At 44.1% G+C, this 21027-nt stretch overlaps 1 protein-coding gene across 4 annotated transcripts in view; it reads right to left on the reverse strand.

Moving 5' to 3' along the window:
- The window catches only part of SRGAP3 (SLIT-ROBO Rho GTPase activating protein 3), a 333060-nt gene that overhangs the window by 104822 nt on the left and 207211 nt on the right, over positions 1–21027 (reverse strand). For all 4 annotated transcript variants that reach the window (XM_049863437.1, XM_049863436.1, XM_049863435.1 and 1 more), the window contains exon 4: positions 10582–10644. In XM_049863437.1, the coding sequence (XP_049719394.1) occupies positions 10582–10644 (63 nt within the window). The remainder of the gene's footprint in view (positions 1–10581; positions 10645–21027) is intronic.

Consider the following 21027-nt stretch of genomic DNA (forward strand, 5'->3'; position numbering starts at 1 on the left):
AAACAAATGAATTGATTATATATGACAATCTAGGAGTCCTGAACATCAAAGACAAAATTGAGGAATTGGACTGGGTGGCAGGGGGAGGGAAAGAGAACTCAGAAGCCGTGAGAATTTGCCAGACCTGACCTGGCCAGCATCCTGCTAGCTGGATTGGATGGTGCGCATGGGCTGAGGCAAGCACTAGTGCTCAGGACTTGTTTCCCACACCAGGAAAAAACGAGCAGCAGAGTCTGCACAAGCCTCCGGAACCACGGGAAAACGGCACTAGATCTGCGAAAGTTAAGTGCAAGCGTCTAACCTACCTTGAGGGATCAAAAAAACCATTCCCCCTCTGGGAAGTAGCTCTCTCCCATTTACCCACCCCTTCCCCACTCTGCTCCAGTCCTGGTCTGGCTTCAGCTATAGCCAAGCCCCCTGGGCAGGAAGTGGGACCCATCTCATGCCCCATGTCATTCTCTCCACTTTGGAGAGGGAACAAATTCACATACAAGTAACAAACAGGAAAAAATAATTTGCCAGCTCCCCTAAAGCAGGACCTCAGAGCAGGCACAACCCCTTTACCTAGGCACAAGCATAAGGGGTCCATGGACTTTGAATGCCTTTCACCCTTGCCTAGACCTATATGGGCCCATTTCAACAGCGTAGGCCCTCATTAGCATAGCACAGCAGGATACATACCTGAAGCCTATTTTCAACCGCAACAGCTAAGGGGGAATGGCAGATTTGTGACATTTGACATGCCCTACCCTTTAAGCAGGGTCCTCACCTACCCACATCAGGGTCCTGAGGACTGGTAGCTTCACCCACTCCACCTTGCCACCCAAAAGACAGAGGTCTGAGAATAAATGGTGTCTCCCAGTCCTTACAGCCAACAGCATTGGGTGCCCAAAGTCCCACTGCAAAACCCACCCACCTATGTGCTCTAGGAAATGGGGACACGCTTGCCACCCAGGCATTCAGAGGCAGCCGTCAGCCCCCTACCTTGCTCAGCACATAACCCCCTACTGCAGCCAGATACCTGTGCCTGCTCCAATCACCCCTACATAGCCCTGCCAGTCTAGGACTGGCACCACACACTATGGACACTTGAGCTGAATTCACACAAGAAAATTAAATGGACTACTGGGCTCACATACCTAACAGCAGCTCTAACCACCTGGTAACAGGGCATGAGAGCTTCAAAGACGTCAATAATCCAAGTAGCTCACAGCCTATTTGAGCAGATGAAAACAAAACAAAGCAAGAAACTAAGACAGTAAGCAAACTAAATAAATAAATATAATAACTTATATTGGCAACAACAGTCAATATAAAATCACATAAAGGGGCAGATCATGATGGCTTCAGGAAGCAACCAAAACAAAGAACCAAGAAACCTCCCAGAGGAAGAAAAGGTCTTGGAATTACTGGAAGTAGAATTCAACAGATTAATATACAGAGCTTTTCAAGAGATTAGGAAGGTGATCAGGCAAATGCAGAACAAGCCAAGGAAAACACAGACAAAGCAATAGAGGAATTTAAGGTTATTCAAGAGCATAATGACAAATTTAACAGACTGTAAGAATCCATAGAAAGACAGCAAATAGAAATCTAAAAGATTAACAATGAAATTTCAGAATTAGACAACTCAATAGGAAGTCATAGGAGTGGAATTGAGGCACTGGAAGTCAGAATTAGTGAGATTGAAGATAAAGCACTTGACACCAATTTATTTGGGGAAAAATCAGATAAAAGAATTTAAAAAAAAATCAAGAAACCCTAAGAATTATGTGGAACTTTTTCAAGAGAGATAACCTACGAGTGATTAGAGTACCAGAACAGGGGAGATAACAGAAAATACGGAGAGAATTGTTGAAGATTTTCTGGCAGAAAACTTCCCTGATATCGTGAAAGATGAGAATATATCTATTTAAGAAGCTCATCAAACCCTACGCAAGGTAGATCCCAAAGGAAAGTCACCAAGACACATTATAATCAAACTTGCCAAAACCAAAGATAAAGAGAGAATGTTAAGAGTGGCTAGGGATAAACAAAAAGTCATCTACAAAGAAAAGTCAATACGACCAAGCTCTGACTACTCAGCAGGAACCATGCAGGCAAGAAGGCAAAGGGATGACATATGTAAAGCCTTCAAGGAAAAAAAAAAAATGCCAGCCAAGAATTATATATCCAGCATAACTGTCTCTCAAATGTGATGGGAAAATTAGGGCATTTTCAGATAAACTGAAGTTAAGGAAAAATGTAAAAACCAAACTAAAATTACAAGAAATACTAAAGGGAGTCCTCTGGTTAGAGAATCAATAACATCAAAGAACAACCAGGACTAGAACGCAGGACAGAAAAACCAGATATCAACCCAGATAGGGAAGTCACAAAAATAAGTCAGAGCTAAAACACTGAAAATAGGGAAACAGAGACAACAATATGTAAAAGATGACAACATTAAAACAAAAAACAGAGACTAAATAATACAGTCATAAAATTTTCATATGGAGAGGAAGTCAAGGCAATATCAACAAATAAAAAATTGGATTAAACTTAGAAAAATGGAAGTAAATGATAAGGTAGCCATAAAGGGAACTAACAATCCTACACATCAAAGAAAAAAGAAAAAAAGAAGACTCAGCAAATACAAAATCAGCAACAATGAAAAAGTTGAAAAGAAAATACATTAAAAAAAAAAAAAGCACAGAAAATTAAGTGGAACAAAGAAACTGTCAACAACACACAAAAAAAGACATCAAAATGACAGTGCTAAACTCATACCTATCAATAATTACACTGAATGTAAATGGACTAAATGCACCAATAAAGAGACAGAGAGTGGCAGGTGGATAAAAAAAAACACAATCCATCTATATGCTGCCTACAAGAGACACACCTTAGACTCAAAGACATAAACAAACTAAAACTCAAAGGATGGAAAAAATATATCAAGCAAACAGCAATCAAAAAAAAAGCAGGAATGGCAATATTAATCTCTGACAAAATAGACTTTAAAGCAAAATCCACCACAAAGGATAAGGAATGATTAAAGGGTCAATACTTCAGGAGGACATAACCATAATAAATATTTACACACCCAATGACAGCGTTCCAAAATACATAAAACAAACTCTAACAGCATTGAAAACGGAAATACACAGCTCCACAATAATAGTAGAAGGCTTTAATATACTGCTTTCGTTGAAGGACAGAACATCTGGAAAGGCATGGAAGATCTAAATGCCACAATCAACCAACTTGATCTCATAGACATATACAGAACACTTCACCCAACAGCAGCCAAGTATACTTTCTTTTCCAACACACATGGAACATTCTCCAGAATAGACTGTATATCAGGCACAAAGCAGGCTTTAACAGAAACCAAAACACTGAATTATTATAAAGCATCTTTTCTGACCATAAAGCCATAAAAATAGAAACCAGTAACAGAAAAAGCAAGGGAAAAAAAAATCAAATACATGGAAACTGAACACCACCTTGCTCAAAAACTTCTGGGTTATAGAAGAAATTAAGCATGGAATAAAGAAATTCACAGAACCAAATGAGAATGAAAACACTTCCTACCAGAACCTTTGGGACACAGCAAAAGCAGTGCTCAGAGGTCAATTTATAGCAATAAAAGCACACATCCAAAAAGAAGGGTCAAAATAAAAACTTTAACCCTACAACTTGAACAAATAAAAAGAGAGCAGCAAAAGAAGCCCGTAGGCAACAGAAGAAAGGAAAAAATAAAAAATTAGAGCAGAATTAAAAGAAATAGAAAAACAATTGAAAGAGTTAACAAGACCAATAGCTGGTTCTTTGAAAAGATAAACCATTGGCCAAACTGACAAAAGAAAAACAGGAGAGGAAGCAAATAACCCAAATAAGAAATGAGATGGGCTATATCACAACAGACGTAACTGAAATTAAAAGAAATTTGTCCATTTCCTCTAGGGTTTCAAATTTGTTGGAGTACAATACGAAAAATTGTACTCCAACAAATTTGAAACCCTAGAGGAAATGGACAAATTTCTAGAAACACACTACCTACCTAAACTAACACAAACAGAGGTAGAAAAGCTAAATAAATCTATAACAAAAGAAGAGATTGAAGAAGTAATTTAAAAACTCCCAACAACAACAACAAAAAAAATCCCTGGCCCTGATGGCTTCACTGGAGAATTCCACCAAACTCAGAGAAGAGTTAACACCACTGCTACTAAAGGTATTTCCAGAGCATAGAAAAGGATGGAATACTCCCAAACTTATTCTATGAAGCCAGCATAACCCTGATACCAAAACCAAGTAAAGACACCAGAAAAAAAGAAAATTTCAGACCAATGTCCCTCATGAACATAGACATAAAAATCCCCAACAAAATTCTAGCCAATAGAATTCAACAACATATCAAAAAAATAATTCACCATGACCAAGTGGGATTCATACCAGGTATGCAGGGATAGTTCAACATTAGAAAAACAATCAATGTAATCCATCACATAAATAAAACAAAAGAAAAGAACCACATGATCTTATCAATTGATGCAGAAAAGGCACTGGACAAAGTCTAACACCCATTTAAGATAAAAACTCTCAGCAAAATAGGAATAGAAGGGAAATTCCTCAACATAATAAAGGGCATGTATACAAAGGCAGCAGCCAACATCATCCTAAATGGAGAGTCTGAAAGCATTCCCCTTGAGAATGAGAAGCAAACAAAAATGCCCTTTATCACCACTCCTATTCAACATTGTGCTGGAGGTCCTAGCCAGAGCAATAAGGCTAGAAAAAGAAATAAAGGGCATCCAAATTGGTAAGGAAGAATTAAAAGTATCTCTCTTTTTTTGCAGATGATATGATCATATACACAGAAAACCCCAAAGAATCCACAAGAAAATTACTGGAACTAATAGATTTCAGCAAAGTATCAGAATACAAGATACACATACAAAAATCAGTTGGATTCCTCTACACTAACAAAGAGAACTTTGAAGAGGAAATCACCAAATCAATACCATTTACAATAGCCCCTAAGAAGATAAAATACTTAGGAATAAGCCTAACCAGATATATAAAAGACCTATACAAAGAAAACTACAAGACAGTACTGCAAGAAACCAAAAGAGACAAACATAAGTAGAAAAACTTGCCTTGCTCGTGAGTAGGAAGACTCAACATTGTGTAAATGTCATTTCTACCCAAAGTGATCTACAAATCCCATGCAATTCCAATCCAAATTCCAACGACATTTTTTAATGAGATCAAGAAACAAATCACCAACTTCGTATGGAAAGGGATGAGGTCCCGGATAAGTTAAAGCATTACTAAAGAAGAAGAACAAAGTGGGGGTTCTCATGCTACCTGATATTAGAACCTATTATACCTCCACGGTAGCCCAAACAACCTGGTACTAGTACAACAACAGATACATAGACCAATGGAACAGAATTGAGAATCCAGGTGTAAATTCATCCACCTATGAGTAGCTGATATTTGACAAAGGCCCAAAGTCCCTTAAATGGGGAAAAGATAGTCTCTTTAACAAATGATGCTGGCATAACTAGATATCCATCTGCAAAAAAAAATTGAACAAGACCCATACCTCACACTATGCACAAAAACTAACTCAAAACGGGTCAAAGACCTAAATATAAAATCTAAAATGATAAAGATCATGGAAGAAAAAATAGGAACAATACCATGAGCACTAATAACGTGGCATAAACAGAATACAAAACATAACTAACAATGCACAAACAAGAGAAGAGAAACTAGATAACTGGGAGCTCCTAAAAATGAAACACTTATGCTCATCAAAAGACTTCACCAAAAGAGTAAGAAGACTACCTACAAATTGGGAAAAAATTTTTGGCTATGATATGTCTGATGAGGGCCTGATCTCTATTATCTATAAGACACTGCAAAAACTCAACAACAAAAAGACGACTCAATTAAAAAATGAGCAAAGGCTGTGAGTGGCATCTAAGATACTCCATTGTTCTCACCCCTTCGGGAGCAAGGTAGAATTAAGAAAACTAAAGACACAAGGGAAAGATTAGTCCAAAGGACTAATGGACCACAACTACCACAGCTTCCACCAGACTGAGTCTAGTACAACTAGATGGTATGGTGCCCAGCTACAACGACTGACTGCTCTGACAGGGATCACAAAAGAGGGTCCCAGGCAGAAGTGGAGAAAAAAAAATGTAGAACAAAATTCTAACTCACGAAAAATGACCAGACTTACCAGCTTAACAGAGACTGGAGAAACTCCAAGAGTATGGCCCCCAGATACCCTTTTAACTCAGTAATGAAGTCACCCCTGGGGTTCACCATTCAGCCAGAGATTAGACAGACCCATAAAACAAAATGAGACTAAAGAGGCACACCATTTCAGATGCAAGGACTAGAGACAGGAGGGGATAAGAAAGTTGGTAACGGGGAACCCAAGGTTGAGAAGGGAGAATGTTGACATATCATGGAGTTGTTAACCAAGGTCATAAAACAATATGTGTACTGTTTAGTGAGAAGCTAGTTTGTTCTGTCAACCTTCATCTAAAGCAGAATAAAAAAATTTTTAAAACTGTTCGCACTTCAAAGGACACTACCAAGAAAGTGAAAACACAACTCACAGGACAGGGAAAAATAAATAATGGGCAAAGGATATGAACAGGCACTTCACCAAAGAAGACATTCAGATAGCTAACAGATACATGAGGAAATGCTCACGATCATTAGCCATTACCAAAAAAAAAAAAAAAAAGCAAAAACAACCAAACCCAGTGCCGTCAAGTCGATTTTGACTCATAGTGACCTTACAGGACAGAGTAGAGCTGCCCCATAGAGTTTCCAAGGAGCTCCTGGCAGATTCAAACTGCTGACCCTTTGGTTAGCAGCCATAGCACTTAACCACTACGCCACCAGGGTTTCCCATTAGCCATTAGAGAAATGCAAATCAAAACTACAATGAGATACCATCTCACTCCAACAAGGCTGGTATTAATCCAAAAAAAACACAAAATAATAAATGTTGGAGAGGTTGTGGAGAGATGGAACACTTATACACTGCTGGTGGGAATGTAAAATGGTACAGCCACTTTGGAAATCGATTTGGCACTTTCTTAAAAAGCTAGAAATAGAACTACCATACAATCCAGCAATCCCAGACCTTGGAATATTGTTGTTGTTGTTAGGTGCCGTCAAGTCAGTTCCAACTGATAGCAACCCTATGCACAACAGAATGAAACACTGCCCGGTCCTGAGCCATCCTCACAATCATTGTCATGCTTGAGCTCATTGTTGCAGCCGCCATGTCAATCCATCTCGTTGAGGGTCTTCCTCTTTTCCGCTGACCCTCTTCTCTGCCAAGCATGATATCCCTCTCCAGGGACTGATCCCTCCTGACAACATGTCCAAAGTATGTAAGACATAGTCTCGCCATCCTTGCCTCTAAGGAGCATTCTGGCTGCATTTCTTCCAAGACAGATTTGTTCGTTCTTTTGGCAGTCTATGGTATATTCAATATTCTTTGCCAACACCACAATTCAAAGGCATCAAAATTCTTCCTTATTCGTTGTCCACCTTTCACATGTATATGAGGTGACTGAAAACACCATGGCTTCGGACAGGTGCACCTTAGTCTTCAAGGTGGCATCTTTGCTTTTCAACACTTGAAGGAGGTCTTTTGCAGCAGATTTGCCCAGTGCAGTGCATCTTTTGATTTCTTGACTGCTGCTTCCATGGCTGTTGATTGTGGATCCAAGTAAAATGAAATCCTTGACAACTTCAATCTTTTCTCCGTTTATCATGATGTTGCTCATTGGTCCAGATGTGAGGATTTTTGTTTTCTTTATGTTGAGGTGTAATCCATGCTGAAGGCTGTGGTCTTTGATCTTCATTAGTAAGTGCTTCAAGTCCTTTTCACTTTCAGCAAGCAAGGTTGTGTCATCTGCATAACGCTGGTTGTTAATGAGTCTTCCTCCAACCCTCATGCCCCGTTCTTCTTCATATAGTCCAGCTTCTCGTATTATTTGCTCAGCATACAGATTAAATAGGTATGGTGAAAGAATACGACCCTGATGCACAGCTTTCCTGACTTTAAACCAATCAGTTTATATCCTAGAAAAATAAGAGCCGTCACATGAATAGATACATGCACACCCATGTTCACTGCAGCAGTGTTTACAATAGCAAAAAGATGGAAACAACCTAGGTGCCCATCAACAGGTAAATGGATAAACAAATTATTGTCTATATATAATGGAATACTACGCAACAATAAAGAACAAAGATGAATCTGTGAAACATAACATGGAGGAATCTGGAAAGCATTATACTGAGTGAAATTAGTCGCAAAAGGACAAATATTGTATGAAACCACTATTATAAGAACTCAAGAAAAGGTTTAAACACAGAAGAAAACATCATTTGGTGGTTACAAGGGTGGGAGGAGAGAGAGAGGGGAATTCACTAATTAGACAGTAGACAAGAATTATTTTTGGTTAAGGGAAGGACAATACACAACACGGGGAAGTCTGCACAACTGGACCAAACCAAAAGCTAAGAAGTTTCCTGAACACAACCAAACACTTCAAGGGACAGAGTAGCAGGGGTGGGGGTCTGGGGACCATGGTTTCGGGGGACATCTAGGTCAAGTGGCATAACAAAGTTCATTAAGAAAATGTTCTGCATCCCATTTGGTGAGTGACATCTGGAGTCTTAAAAGCTTGAGAGCAGCAATCTAAGATGCATCAATTGGTCCCAAATCACCTGGAGCAAAGGAAAATGAAGAACACCAAAGACACAAGGAAAATATTAACCCAAGAGAGAGAAAGGGCCACACAAATTAGAGACTCCACCAGCCTGAGGGCAAAAGAACTAGATGGTGCCTGGCTACCACCACTGACCGCCCTGACAGAGAACGCAACAGAGTTCCTGATGGAATAGGAGAAAAGTGGGGTGCAGAACTCAAATTCTAGTATAAAGACCAGACTTAATGGTCTGAGACTAGAGGAACCCCTGAAGACATGGCCTCTGGACTCTCTGTTAACCCGGAACTAAAACCATTCCCGAAGCCAGCTCTTTAGACAATGATTAGACTGGACTATAAAACATAAAATAATACTTGTGAAGAATGTGCTTCTCAGTTCAAGTAGATACACGACACTACATGGGCAGCTCCTGTCCGGAGGCAGGATGAGAAAGCAGAAAGGGACAGGAGCTGCTTGAAAGGACGTGGGAAACCCGGAGTGAAAAGGGGAAGTGTGCTGTCACATTATAGGGATTGTGACATGGTCGCATAATAACTTATGTCTAAATTTCTGTATGAGAAATTCACTTGAGCTGTGAACTTTCACCTAAAGCACAATAAATAAGTAATAAAATAAAACATACAGTTTTTACTCTGTTCCAACAGGAGGGGCTTGGAGCTCTACCTGTCCCCAACTTCTCCCCAAGGCTGACCCTGCACCCCTCCATCTTCCTCTCTAAGGAGGCCAAAGGCTTCTTTGAGCGCAGCCTGTGAATCCCGGCACCCCAGCCTAGAGAACTTGTGTTCCCCCATTCACTCACCCTCTTGGCTTCTAAGCCCCATCCCAAGTCCACTTAGATCTTGACTCCAAGAATGTGGCATGTACGGTTCTAGGCCCATTTATGACATACTGAAATTATCCCTTTGCATTGGCAAGGCATGCTTGCCCCCATAATCACATGTGACCCCCAGAACAGCCCTGTGAGGTGGGGTCACTCCCACTTGACAGATGAGGACGCTGAAACCCAGATAAGGACTCACCTGCCTAAAGTCCCACAGTCAGTAAGTAGCAGGCTTCGGCTTGAGCTTGTCCTACCTGAAACCTAAACCCACATCCCTGCCCCAAAAGCTTTCACTCCAATGGCCCCCAGCCTTAACTCTGTGTCTTTCATTTTAGTAAACGAATCGTGTCCCCTAAAATATGAGTTGACTTCCTGGCCCCAGTACCAAACAGGGTGTGATCCTGTTTGGACCTAGGGTTTTCCTTTTGTTATGTTAATGAGACCATGACAGAGCATTGTGTGTCCTAATCACTTCCGAATTAAAACAAAGAAAGAAAGAATAGGTGTAGAGACACACACAGGAGAAAGACAGATTCCATGTGAGGAGCTATCTACAAGCAGAGGAAGGCCAAAGATCTGCCAGGGCTACTGACAAGGAAGGACCTCCCTCTAGAGCTATGCCCTGAATTCGGACTTCCAGCCTTCTGTACTGTGAGGAAATAAATTTCTGTTCTTTAAAGCCACCCACTTGCAATATTGCTGTTACGGCAGCACTAGGTAATTAAGACAGGAGGTAACACAGTCTCACAACCAGCAGGTCATTTGAATCTCTTTTGAACATTTAAAAACTGCAGATGTCCAAGGCCCTGCCCCTCATGTTCAGAATCAGATCTGGGGCTGGGGCATTGTATCCTGCCATGGACAGCCATGTCACTCCTGCACAAGACACAGCAAAAAGTCCCAGGGTCATCCCAGACCTCTGTTAGCCTCCCTCCAGTCCTGGGCACCAAAGAAAGGTGCCCCAATCTGAACCACAGCAGAGGCTGGGAGACTCACCGTGTAGAGCTCGTTGGTGACCTTCAGGAGCTCCTCATGCATCTGCAGGCCAATCTCCTTGCTCTGGAACATGGAAGAACAAATGTCAGAGGACATCTATCAATTTCTTTTCAAATACAGAAAAATCAGGAATGCTTGGGGTGAGGTGGGAAGTGGGGCAGAAATCATCATAAACCTCATGGATCTAGACCTGAATTTCTCAGCTTGTGTTCATGAAACAAACCCACAGAGGGAGGCTCCTTGCCAAAGGAATTCTCTGGTCACATAGGTTCAGGAACCCTACATATCACCTCTCTACCTTGGTGATTCACAGTGACGTTAGCATATTAAATATTCTGAACCGTCCTACAGCCAACCTGTTCATTTCGCTTTAATTCTGCACTTCTTCAGCTGATTTGCCAGAATATGCATTCCTTGCTCAACGCTTATTAACATCTCATGAAAGCAGGGCTTCTCAGAACGCAGTGTGGGAAACGATGTAGCATCTTAGTTCATGGTGAGAGTGACTGGTATTCTCAGGTCATCCCAGGAGCCTCCTGGTCAGTGCCCTCCTGGTTCCTGGAGCTTGTCCTCCTTGACTAGGAACCAGCTGTTGACTCCTGTAAATCAGTGTCAAACAAGTCCAGAGAGGCTGAGATCACCCACCTTTGACACCAAATTGTGTGGTGGACAACAAACCCCAGTCCACACGCCAGCGGCATTCTATGGGAATCTCAGCCTACCTTCCCTGGTCAATCCAGACTCCAGCTACCCACACAGCCCCTTCTCTCTCATCCCCACTAGGTCAGCGGGTACCACCTCAGGTCTGGTTAGGTTCTCAGGAACCAGGACCAAAGGCCAAATTGTTTACGGCAAAGGGGTCCCACACCTCACAACACCCATTTGGCATGAACATCTTGGTTTTCAGAGCCTGGTTACCACAAATGCCTGGAGCCCTGGTTTGGCCCCAAATTTCAGTCCAGCCTCCCCTGTGCTCATTCCCATGCCTGGTTAACCTCATCTACTGCTGCTCAGATCCTGGCAGGATGACAGCTCCACACCCTCAACAAATTTGCTCCACAAGTTAAACAGGAACAGTACAGGTCAGTGCTAGCAGCGGCCTGTGTGGCCTTGGTAAGTAACTTCCCGGTTTGAGCCTCAGTTGATGCATCTAAAATAAAAAACTCAAACTAAAGCAGTGCTTCCCAAAGCATGATCTGGAGGCCACTGCTGGGTGTAACTCTAAAAAGGGGCAGGGCTTCTGTGGCCAAATACTACCTTTGAGAAAAGCTGGTTAAACAAAACCCATTGCCCTTGAGTTGATTCCAACTCACAGTGACGCTATAGACTGAGTGGAACTGCCCCAGAGAGTTCCCAGGGAGTGGCTGGTAGATTCCTATTCAAACTGCTGACCTTTTAGTTAGCAGCCGAGCTCTTAGCCATTGCGCCACCAGGGTTCCGGTTAAACAAAGTCAGGCAGATTTTCTTGACTGTGGGACTTCCCAGAGCTTTAATAGCCTCATGTGCACAGAGGCTTTCCCAGAGGGGGCTGGGGGTGTAGGTTAGTTGACTTCAGTCCTTCTTTCCTGAGGTGACTTACATGACTAGTCTATTAAGGCACAAGATTGAGAAAACAATGAAGAAATGATCTCCAGGGTTCCACTCTACCTGAAAAGTCTAGGATTCTTTGTTACTTTATTTATGTTTTATTATTATCATTTTGGTAAATACTTCCCCTACCTGTAAAATCTGTTGCCATCGAGTTGATTCCAACTCATAGTGACCCTATAGGACAGAGTAGAACTGCCCCATAGAGTTTCCAAGGAGCACCTGGTAGATTCGAACTGCCGACCTTCTGGTTAGCAGCTGTAGCACTTAACCACTATGCCACCAGGGTTTCCAATACTCTCCCTGGGTGGTGCAAATGGTTAAGTACTTGGCTACTAACTGAAAGGTTGGCAATTCAAATCTACCCAGAGGCACCTCAGAAGAAAGGCCCAGTGATCTTTTTCCCAAAGGTCACAGCCTTGAAAATCTTATGGAGCAGTTCTCCTCTGACACACATGGGATCGCCATGAGTCAGAATCAACTTAATGATGACTGGTTTGGGTTTATTTTGTTTGTTTTGCCTGTACCATCAAGTTACATTTCTGTATAGAAAATTTGAGCTCTGACTCTTCCCTGAGGAGCTGAGTCATCCTGCTCTTACTTCAGCTCCAGCGGCCTCACAGCTTGACCATATGCGGATGGGCAGAGACCAGCCTTCCTCCTGCCCCCATGCAGGTTGGGAGCCCCTGAACTCCTTACTGAAGCCCGTTCAGCTGTAGCGGAGGAAGGCTCAGTGTCAGACACCATCTCTTCCCAGGTGCCTTCTCCTTGCCCCACAGCCTTTCTCGCAGCTGCTGGGCCTGGGATTTTGCCAAGAATTACCCCTCTGAAGGTAGGCCCAGGATCTCTCAAGAGACACCAGAAAGCTCTGGGGAAATTCCAGAGATCTGTGTAGGCCTCCCTCAGCTCTGCTGACTAAAGACAAGGGAGCCAATTCAAAACCGCAGCAGAGACTGAGCAGAACTTCTGTGCAGTGCTCACTGGGGACGGTCAGGAGAGTCGTGAGCATACCTAGTGGTGCTCAGTGAACCCGACCAGATAGCCACACCTCCTTCTATTCTTGATTTTCTCAAATGGGAAATCCGTACCTCAGTTCCCCCTGTGGCCCATTTAGCCCCCTGTTGCCGGCCAATGCAGCTCACACGCACCCCCATCCGTCAGTGAAGGCTTACATGTTGCTACGATGCTGAACAGGGTTCAGCAGAGCTTCCAGGCTAAGAAGGACTAAAAAAAAAAAATGACTAGGAAGGCCAAAATCAGCCTGTGAAAACCCTGTGGATCACAACAGTCCAGTTCTGTCATACACGGGTCACCCTAAGTCGAGGGCCAATTGAGGGCCAACTTGCCAGCAGGTAACAACAACGAACGACCTGACATTCGCCCACCACTGCTGACTGCAGACTTTCCAACACGCCCTTGGCCTCCTCTGTGTCCTCAGTCTCACCACCACCTCTGATACCCAAGACCCTCTTTCTTAATATATTTACTTTTATGAGCTAACTTTTTTTGATAAGTAACAAATGTACATGGTTAAAGAAACTCTAACAGCCAACAAGGTAAAAAAAGTAAAAGGTTAAGTCTCCCAGGCTCCCAGACCCCGCCCAGAGGCAAATGCTGTTAAAAGTTTCTTCTGATACCTTCCAGAAATAGTCTATGCATATGTAAGATTACATCTGGATATCATATGTTCTTTTTTTAACACAAATGAGAGCATACTATGTACACCTTTGCACCTTGCTTCTTTCATTTAACTGCGTATCTGAAGTATTGTTTCCATAGCAGCCTGTATAGCAGTCCCATCCGCCCCTTTCCACAGCTGCTAGAGATTCCGCATACCAGATGCGTCTGAATTAATTTAACCAGCTCCTGAGTGATAGGCATTAGGCTGTATCCCGTCTCTTGTTATTTCAAACAATAATGCAGTGAACACCCCCGTTTCTTGTCACTGTGCACTGTCCATGTGGGCAGGGACTCCTGACAGACAAATTCCTGGAAGCAGCTCTGCTGGAAAGGGCCCTGCCTTCAGGACCCAACCTGGCCTATCAGCCCCTGCCCAGCTGGCTCTCCTGTGTACTCCAGGTCTCAGCTCCCATTTGTCTGTCAACAGCAGCCAAATCACCATCCCACCAGCCTCTCTCCCGGGATCTGTCCTGTACAACCTTGGGTCCAAGGTCAAAGGTCCAATACAGTCTGGATGGTCCCTTATAACAAACTCAAAATATCCAGAAGTGAACCCCTGAACTTTTCCTCACCCCCTTGATTTCGGCAATGGGATAACATCTTCCGAGGCATGTTGCCTCAAAATCTTAGGGTTATCTTTGAAACTTTTTTTTATCCTTTCTCCTCAATCCACAGCCTGTGACTGTGTCCTGCCTTTAAACTGCCCGACCCTTTGTTCTCTGCAGCAGACAATGCCGGTTACTTCCTCAACATTCATTCTTGCCCTTCCTACTTGCTAAAAGAGCTGTGAATCTGGCCCTGCCTTCGTCCCTCCAGCCAAGTTCTTCCGGGAAGATGGTGGATTCTGGTTTGTGTTGTCAATTCAGGGGTGAACATGTGGCTTCACTGGACAGAAGAGAAAGACTTATGTGGTTGAGTGGAAGGCTGTAGCCCTTCTACCGACTGCTAGCAAAAAAGCACATATGCTGAGTTTCTGTTAAAAAAAAACCCCAAACCAGTTGCACGGAGTCTACTCTGACCACGGCAACCCCGGGTGCGTCAGAGTACAATTGTGCTCCATAGGGTTTTCAATGGTTGTGATCTTTTGAGGGTAGATCGCCAGGCTTTTCTTCTGAAGTATTTTGGGTGGATTTGAACTGCCAACCTTTAGTTAGTAGCCAAGTACTTGATAATCTGTGCCTCCCAGGGACTGCAGTTTCTATTAAAGGTGATGGAAAAATTTGGAAAGGGAAGTGGTTATGGTTGCACCACACTTCAGACATAATTAACATTACTGAATTGTACATATGATAAAAGTTGACATGGTAAATGCTCATATATTATATATATTTCACCATAATAATTTTTTTTTTTTTTAAAGCATGTAACCCCAGTGGCTGCCAACAGCCATCTTAGGACCAGAAGAGGAGCCAGCCTTAGGACGCAGAGCCAAACAACCCGGGTCCTGGATGACCTCACTGAGCAACAGCTGAACAACTGAGCAACAGAGCCTGCCTCCCACTGAACACCCACTTCTGTGGCTTTAACGTTTAAGCCGCTTTGAGCTGAGGTTTTTACTTACTTGCAGCCAAAATCATCCTAAGTCCCATTGCTCCCCATCAGTCCCCAGAACAAGCACAGTATCATTACAGGCCCAGATCCCTGGAGGAGCCTCCTAACAGGTCCCTGATTCTTGTCTCTTTGAGCTAATGGTCTATCCTGCATGCCAGGGCCAGCATAATTTCCCAAAAATGATTTCATCGTGTCCCTCCAAAGCTTCTGCCGCACTGTCTGCAGGATCAAGGCCCAGCTCCTTAGCTTGACTTGCGAGGCTCTACACGAGTAGCACAGATCTGGTTACACAGTAGAAAGGGGTGAATTTTGGAGCCACAGGGATCTGGATTCGAGGCGGGACTTAAAATCATTTAATCTCTCGGCACTTCAGCTTCCCTGTCTGTAAAATCAGCACCCCGTTTATGTCCTTTTCACTTACAACCAAAAAAAAAAAAAAAAAAAAAAAACAGTCGCCACGAAGTGGATTCCAACTCATGGCGACCCCATGTGTGACGGAGTAGAACTGTGCTCCAGGGGGTTTTCAGTGGCTGATTTCTTAGAAGCAGATTGCCAGGACTTTCTTCCCAGGAGCCTCTGGGTAGGCTTGAATGTCCAGCCTTTTGGTTAGGGGCCTAGCATGCTAACCATTTGCACCACCCATGGACTCCTTGTACTTATAAAAGGGTACATAATTATCTTTCTTGTTTACTTGTAAATTCATTTATTACATGCTTTCCCCACTTGAATGTGAGCCTCATGAGAGCAAAGGGATTTTATGGTAGTGGATGCTGCCATGTCCTGCTCAGATCCCACACCTGCTGGGACTGCAGAGGGCTGTCTCAGGGATGGCCTCAGCAGACAAAGTGACATCCTTCCCAGGGTGGCCCTCAACCAAAGGCTGATCCATGTAGGGTACAGAGACCTGTCTCAACTTGTACAGCTCTGAAGGGTTGTTCCATCTTTAGAACCCCCTAAAGAGTTGCTAAGTCCTCTAGTGAGGCTGCCTACATCACAGCTCAACCTCACCCTGCTTCCTCCTCTTCCCCGCCAAGGTGCTGAGCCCAAGAACACTCCCAAATCAATCCCCTTTGTGCTAAATCCAGATGTCTCAGAGTCTGCTTTCTGGGGCACCCAGTCTACAACATCTCCCTTCCCCATGCCTGTGTTCCTGGGACACCACCTAGCCTGCCATGTAATGGGTGATTAGTGAACGTATTTGTCGAATGAACAAATGAAGTGACAGCTTCTTCAGCCTTGGTTTGCTTCTCTATAAACTGGGATGACAGCATGTGTATCCCTGAGTCCCTGGGAGAATGGAAAGAGATAATGCCTATGGCAGCACTTGGCACCATGACAGGCACAAAGTACTAATAATGGGCTGAATCGATGCCCACTGCATGCCAGCAACAAGGCTAGGAAGGGTACACAGACAGGAATAAAAAATGGAATCTTTTATTAACTCTTCCCTTAAGAATCTCCCAGTCTGGCAGGGTAGAGGATCAAGAACACAAATAATTCTAAGGCAGAGAGCAGGAAGGGTTGCAAAAGGGTGATCAGTGAAATAAGGTGGGATGAAGTGATAGGAGGATGGAGGGGGTAGTACCAGAGCAATCTCGCCTGGTCTGAGTGGCCGGAGAGGGCATTCTAGACAGGGGCACAACCCAAGCAAAGCCTCGCAGACTGACCAGGAATAGCAAGAAGTCTAGTTCGCAAAGAGAGAAGTATAACAACAGAATAGCAGGAGATAAGCTTGGAATGGAGATTGGGTCAGAGTCACAGAGGCTTCTGGGGTGCAACCTCATTCCAAGTAGGGTGGGAGCCCCTGAAGGTCTCTGAGCCAGAGAATACGATAATCAGAGCTGCGCTTCCGGAAGATAAAGATGACAATGGTGTACCTACCACCTGTTGTCATTTTGTTGTACTGTGGTGATTTGTTGCCGGAAGCTATGCCACCAGTATCTTAAGTACCAGCAGGGTCACGTATAACAGGCAGGCTTCAGTGGAGCTTGTAGGTTAAAACAGACTGGAAAGAAAGGCCTGGGAATCAACTTGCAAAAATAAGCCAATGAAAACCTTAGGGACCATAACAGAAGGTTGTCCAACTTGTTTGCCTTGGACATGGCATAAGAAGGGATCAATCACTGGAGGAAGATGCCACGTTTGGTGAAGCAGAGAACCCGTGAGGGTGAGAAAGGCCCTCAGTGAGACGGACTGGCACAACAGCCCCGTGATGGACTCATATATGCTGGCGATTTTGAGGATAATGTAGAACTGAGCAACGTTTCATTCGTACATGAGGTCATCATGAGCCTATCTGCACAATGTACAGAGAACGGGTTACATGGGAGTGGTTGGCAGTCTGGCTCCTGTGTTTCCTCAATAGGACTTTAAGCCTCCAGATGGAATCTACCCACGTCTCTACTCCTCTCTCCATCAGCGCTAAGCACAGAGGCTGGCCACACAGCGATCCTCAGTTGCTGAACTGCATAGAATTCCAAAGAATTGTGTCCTTTTTTTTTTTTTAGTAGTTGGGGTTAGTTAAGAAGGGACGTATTCTCCACTGCAGTTTCAGAAACTACTGGATAAGGAAACCAAACCAAACATTCCACCAGGAACAAGGAGGCCAAAACCCCGATAATCTCTAGCAGATGCATTCACACCCAGCCCTTGGGGACCCAAGTGGCAACGTATTAACACTTGAGATCATATTTCTCGCATTGCTTTCATGCCTTCAGAGGTAGCGGATCGCAGGGTGTTTCCTTTATGCACAAGACATGTGTGGACTGTGGAAAATGATGAAATTGGGCTAAGGAGAGTTTAGCCATGGCAGCCATGGTTACTCGGGGTTGAAAGGACAGAGTCCTGGTTCTGACCCAAATAAGCCTGTGAAATCAGGCGAACCCAGCCCCAAGGGCCAGCCACCCTGAGGGTGGGTCACTCTAGGCCCTGCCTGGTTCCCCATCCTCTGCCTGGTTTTTCTGCCCGCAGCTAAAACCTGTCAGACTCCCCTCAGCACTATTGATATTTGGGGCTAGTTAATTCTTTGTTGTGAGGGGCTGTTCAGTACATTGTAGGGTGTTTTAGCAGCATCCCTGGCCTCTACCCACTCAATACCAGTAGCATTCCCCGCCCTCATTCCCCAAGTTGTGACAACCAAAATTATCTCCAAAAACAAAAAACCCATTCCCATCAAACCAATTCTGAAAACTATCTCCAGAACTGTCAAATGCTCCCTGGGGCAGAACCACTGCCTTAGACCAAGGCCTCAAAGTGGCAGCTTCTCTGGCCTGCAGACATGTTTTGTTTGGCCATTCAGTGTTTTCAGAAAATCTGAATACTTTCTTGGCACTTAAAATTATGGAAATTTCTCTTAGATGTCCTGACTTTTAGCTTCTCTTGAAAAACTAGAAACATCAGCCACACTGAGCCCCCATCTCCACACGGCGGCCCTGTAAAGGGGGCTTGTGCTGTCTGTCGGCCACAAAAAAAAAGCCAAACCCACTGCCTTTGAGTCAATTCCAACTCATAGCGGCCCTATAGGACAGAGTAGAACTGCCCCATAGAGTTTCCAAGGAGTTCCTGGAGGATTCGAACTGCCGACCCCTTGGTTAGCGGCTGTAGCACTTAACCACCACACCACCAGGGTTTCCGCAGTGCCCAGCATTTCGCTTCCTGACCCACATCGCCCATCTCCATGGAGGCATTCAGGCTGAGCCAGAACCTCTGAGAGTACCTTTCGAACTAGCACCCTTCTCACATCCCAACATTTGAGAGCCACTGAACAGAGTCTTGTTCCTGAAACCAAGCCTTGGGCTCCCCGGTGGCCCCTACCACCACTGCTGTGTGGACTCGCAGCATCCCCTGGACCCAGGGTTACTGTCCCCAACCCTTCTGCCTGTACTCTCTCCTCTTGGACCTCTGTGGCCAACTCCTCACCTAGCTTTGTTCAATTTATACAGATAGTTACTGAACATCTACTAGATAATAGAAGCCCTGGTGGCGCAGTGATTAAGAGCTCAGCTGCTAACCAAAAGGTTGGCAGTTCAAATCCACCAGCCGCTCCTGGGAAACCCTATGTGGCAGTTCTACTCTGTCCTATAGGGTCGCTATGAGTTGAAATCGACTTGATGGCAATGGGTACGAGACACCAACCTCAACCAGGCACTGAAGACTCAAAGCCGAATGAGACGTGGTCCCTACTTTCAAGTAGCAGTCATATCAACAGCACCTGGCATTCACAGGGCACTTTCCAGTTGCTGAATACTGTCCTAAGTCACTTCCATGCGTTAGCTAACCAAAACCCTGTAAGGCACATAAAAAACAGAAACAGTTGCTACGAAGTTGACTCTGACTCGTGGTGACCCTATGTGTACCTGAGTGTAACTGTGCTCCATGGAGTTTTCAGTGGCTGAGTTTTCAGAAGTAGATCACCAGGCCTTTCTTCTGAGGCACATCTGGGTAGGCTTGAACCTCCACCCTTTCAGTTAGTAGAGAGCACATTAACCATTTGCACCTTCTAGGGACATTACATCTATATATACATTATGAGGTCCCTGGGTGGTTCAAACGGTTTGTCCTCAACTGGTAACCAAAACGTTGGAGGTTTGAACCCACCCAGTGGCACCGCAGAAGAAAAGTCCTGGCGATCGCTTCTGTAACAGTTCCAGCCAAGAAAATCCTATGGAGCAGTTCTATTCTGTAATACATGGAGTCACCGTAAGTCGGAATCAACTCAGCAGCACAAGACAACAATATATGTTTATATATTAAAAAACTATCTATGTCTATATGTATAACCCATATATAATAATATATACAAGGTAGGTCCTACTGCTACTCCCACTTCACAGATGAGGATGGGAGGCTCAGAATGGTTGAACAACTTGCTCAAAGTTGCACAGCAAGAAAGTGGCAGAGCCAGGATTTGGTTTTTGGTTGGTCCATTGTATGGTTGGTCTGTGGTATGCTTCCTCAGGGCCCAGTGGGAGCACAGACATTCAGATGAAAAGAAGCCATTCCAATGCTGTAATAGAGATGAATCCAGACTACAAGAAAGTTATGAAAGAAGATGTGTCCCCTGGACACTGTCTACCTTTCTCATCACCTGTGTAGGAATCTGCATCCCTGGCACTCCCCCTTCCCTTACTTGTAGGCCGGTCTAGCTCTAAGCCCTGGTCCTCCTTGACCTACCCTGCCTTGCCATGAAAAAATCAGCCATGATTGCCATCTCTTGTTTTTCCCTTCCTCCTTCTGATAACAGAAGATAAGGTATAGGTGGGACTGACTCTTGCTTGCCTTGCCACAAGAGATGGTCTGTTGGAGCCAGTGATTGGTCGGAGATAGAAACATGTCCCAGGGGAGCCAATAAGCCCTATCTTCCCTGGGAACTTTCTAATAATCCTCTCCCAAAGATCATCTCTCCTCTCAGGTTGCTAAGCTAGGACATCAGGAGTCTTCGGCTGCCTGTAGTCACTGTGTCCACCGCGAGGAGAGCGCCAGAACTTTGACAGCAGCCTTTGAGTCCCTAGATCTACTGATGCCTGAACAGGATTTATCTCTGGACCTTTTAGTTAAAGGATCCAATAAATTTTCATTTTCACTTATGTGAAAGAATATCAGCATAAATCTGTGCTCATGTAAATCTCA

Source organism: Elephas maximus, chromosome 20 (assembly GCF_024166365.1).
Source record: "Elephas maximus indicus isolate mEleMax1 chromosome 20, mEleMax1 primary haplotype, whole genome shotgun sequence".
In the NCBI taxonomy this organism is placed as follows: Eukaryota; Metazoa; Chordata; class Mammalia; order Proboscidea; family Elephantidae; genus Elephas; species Elephas maximus.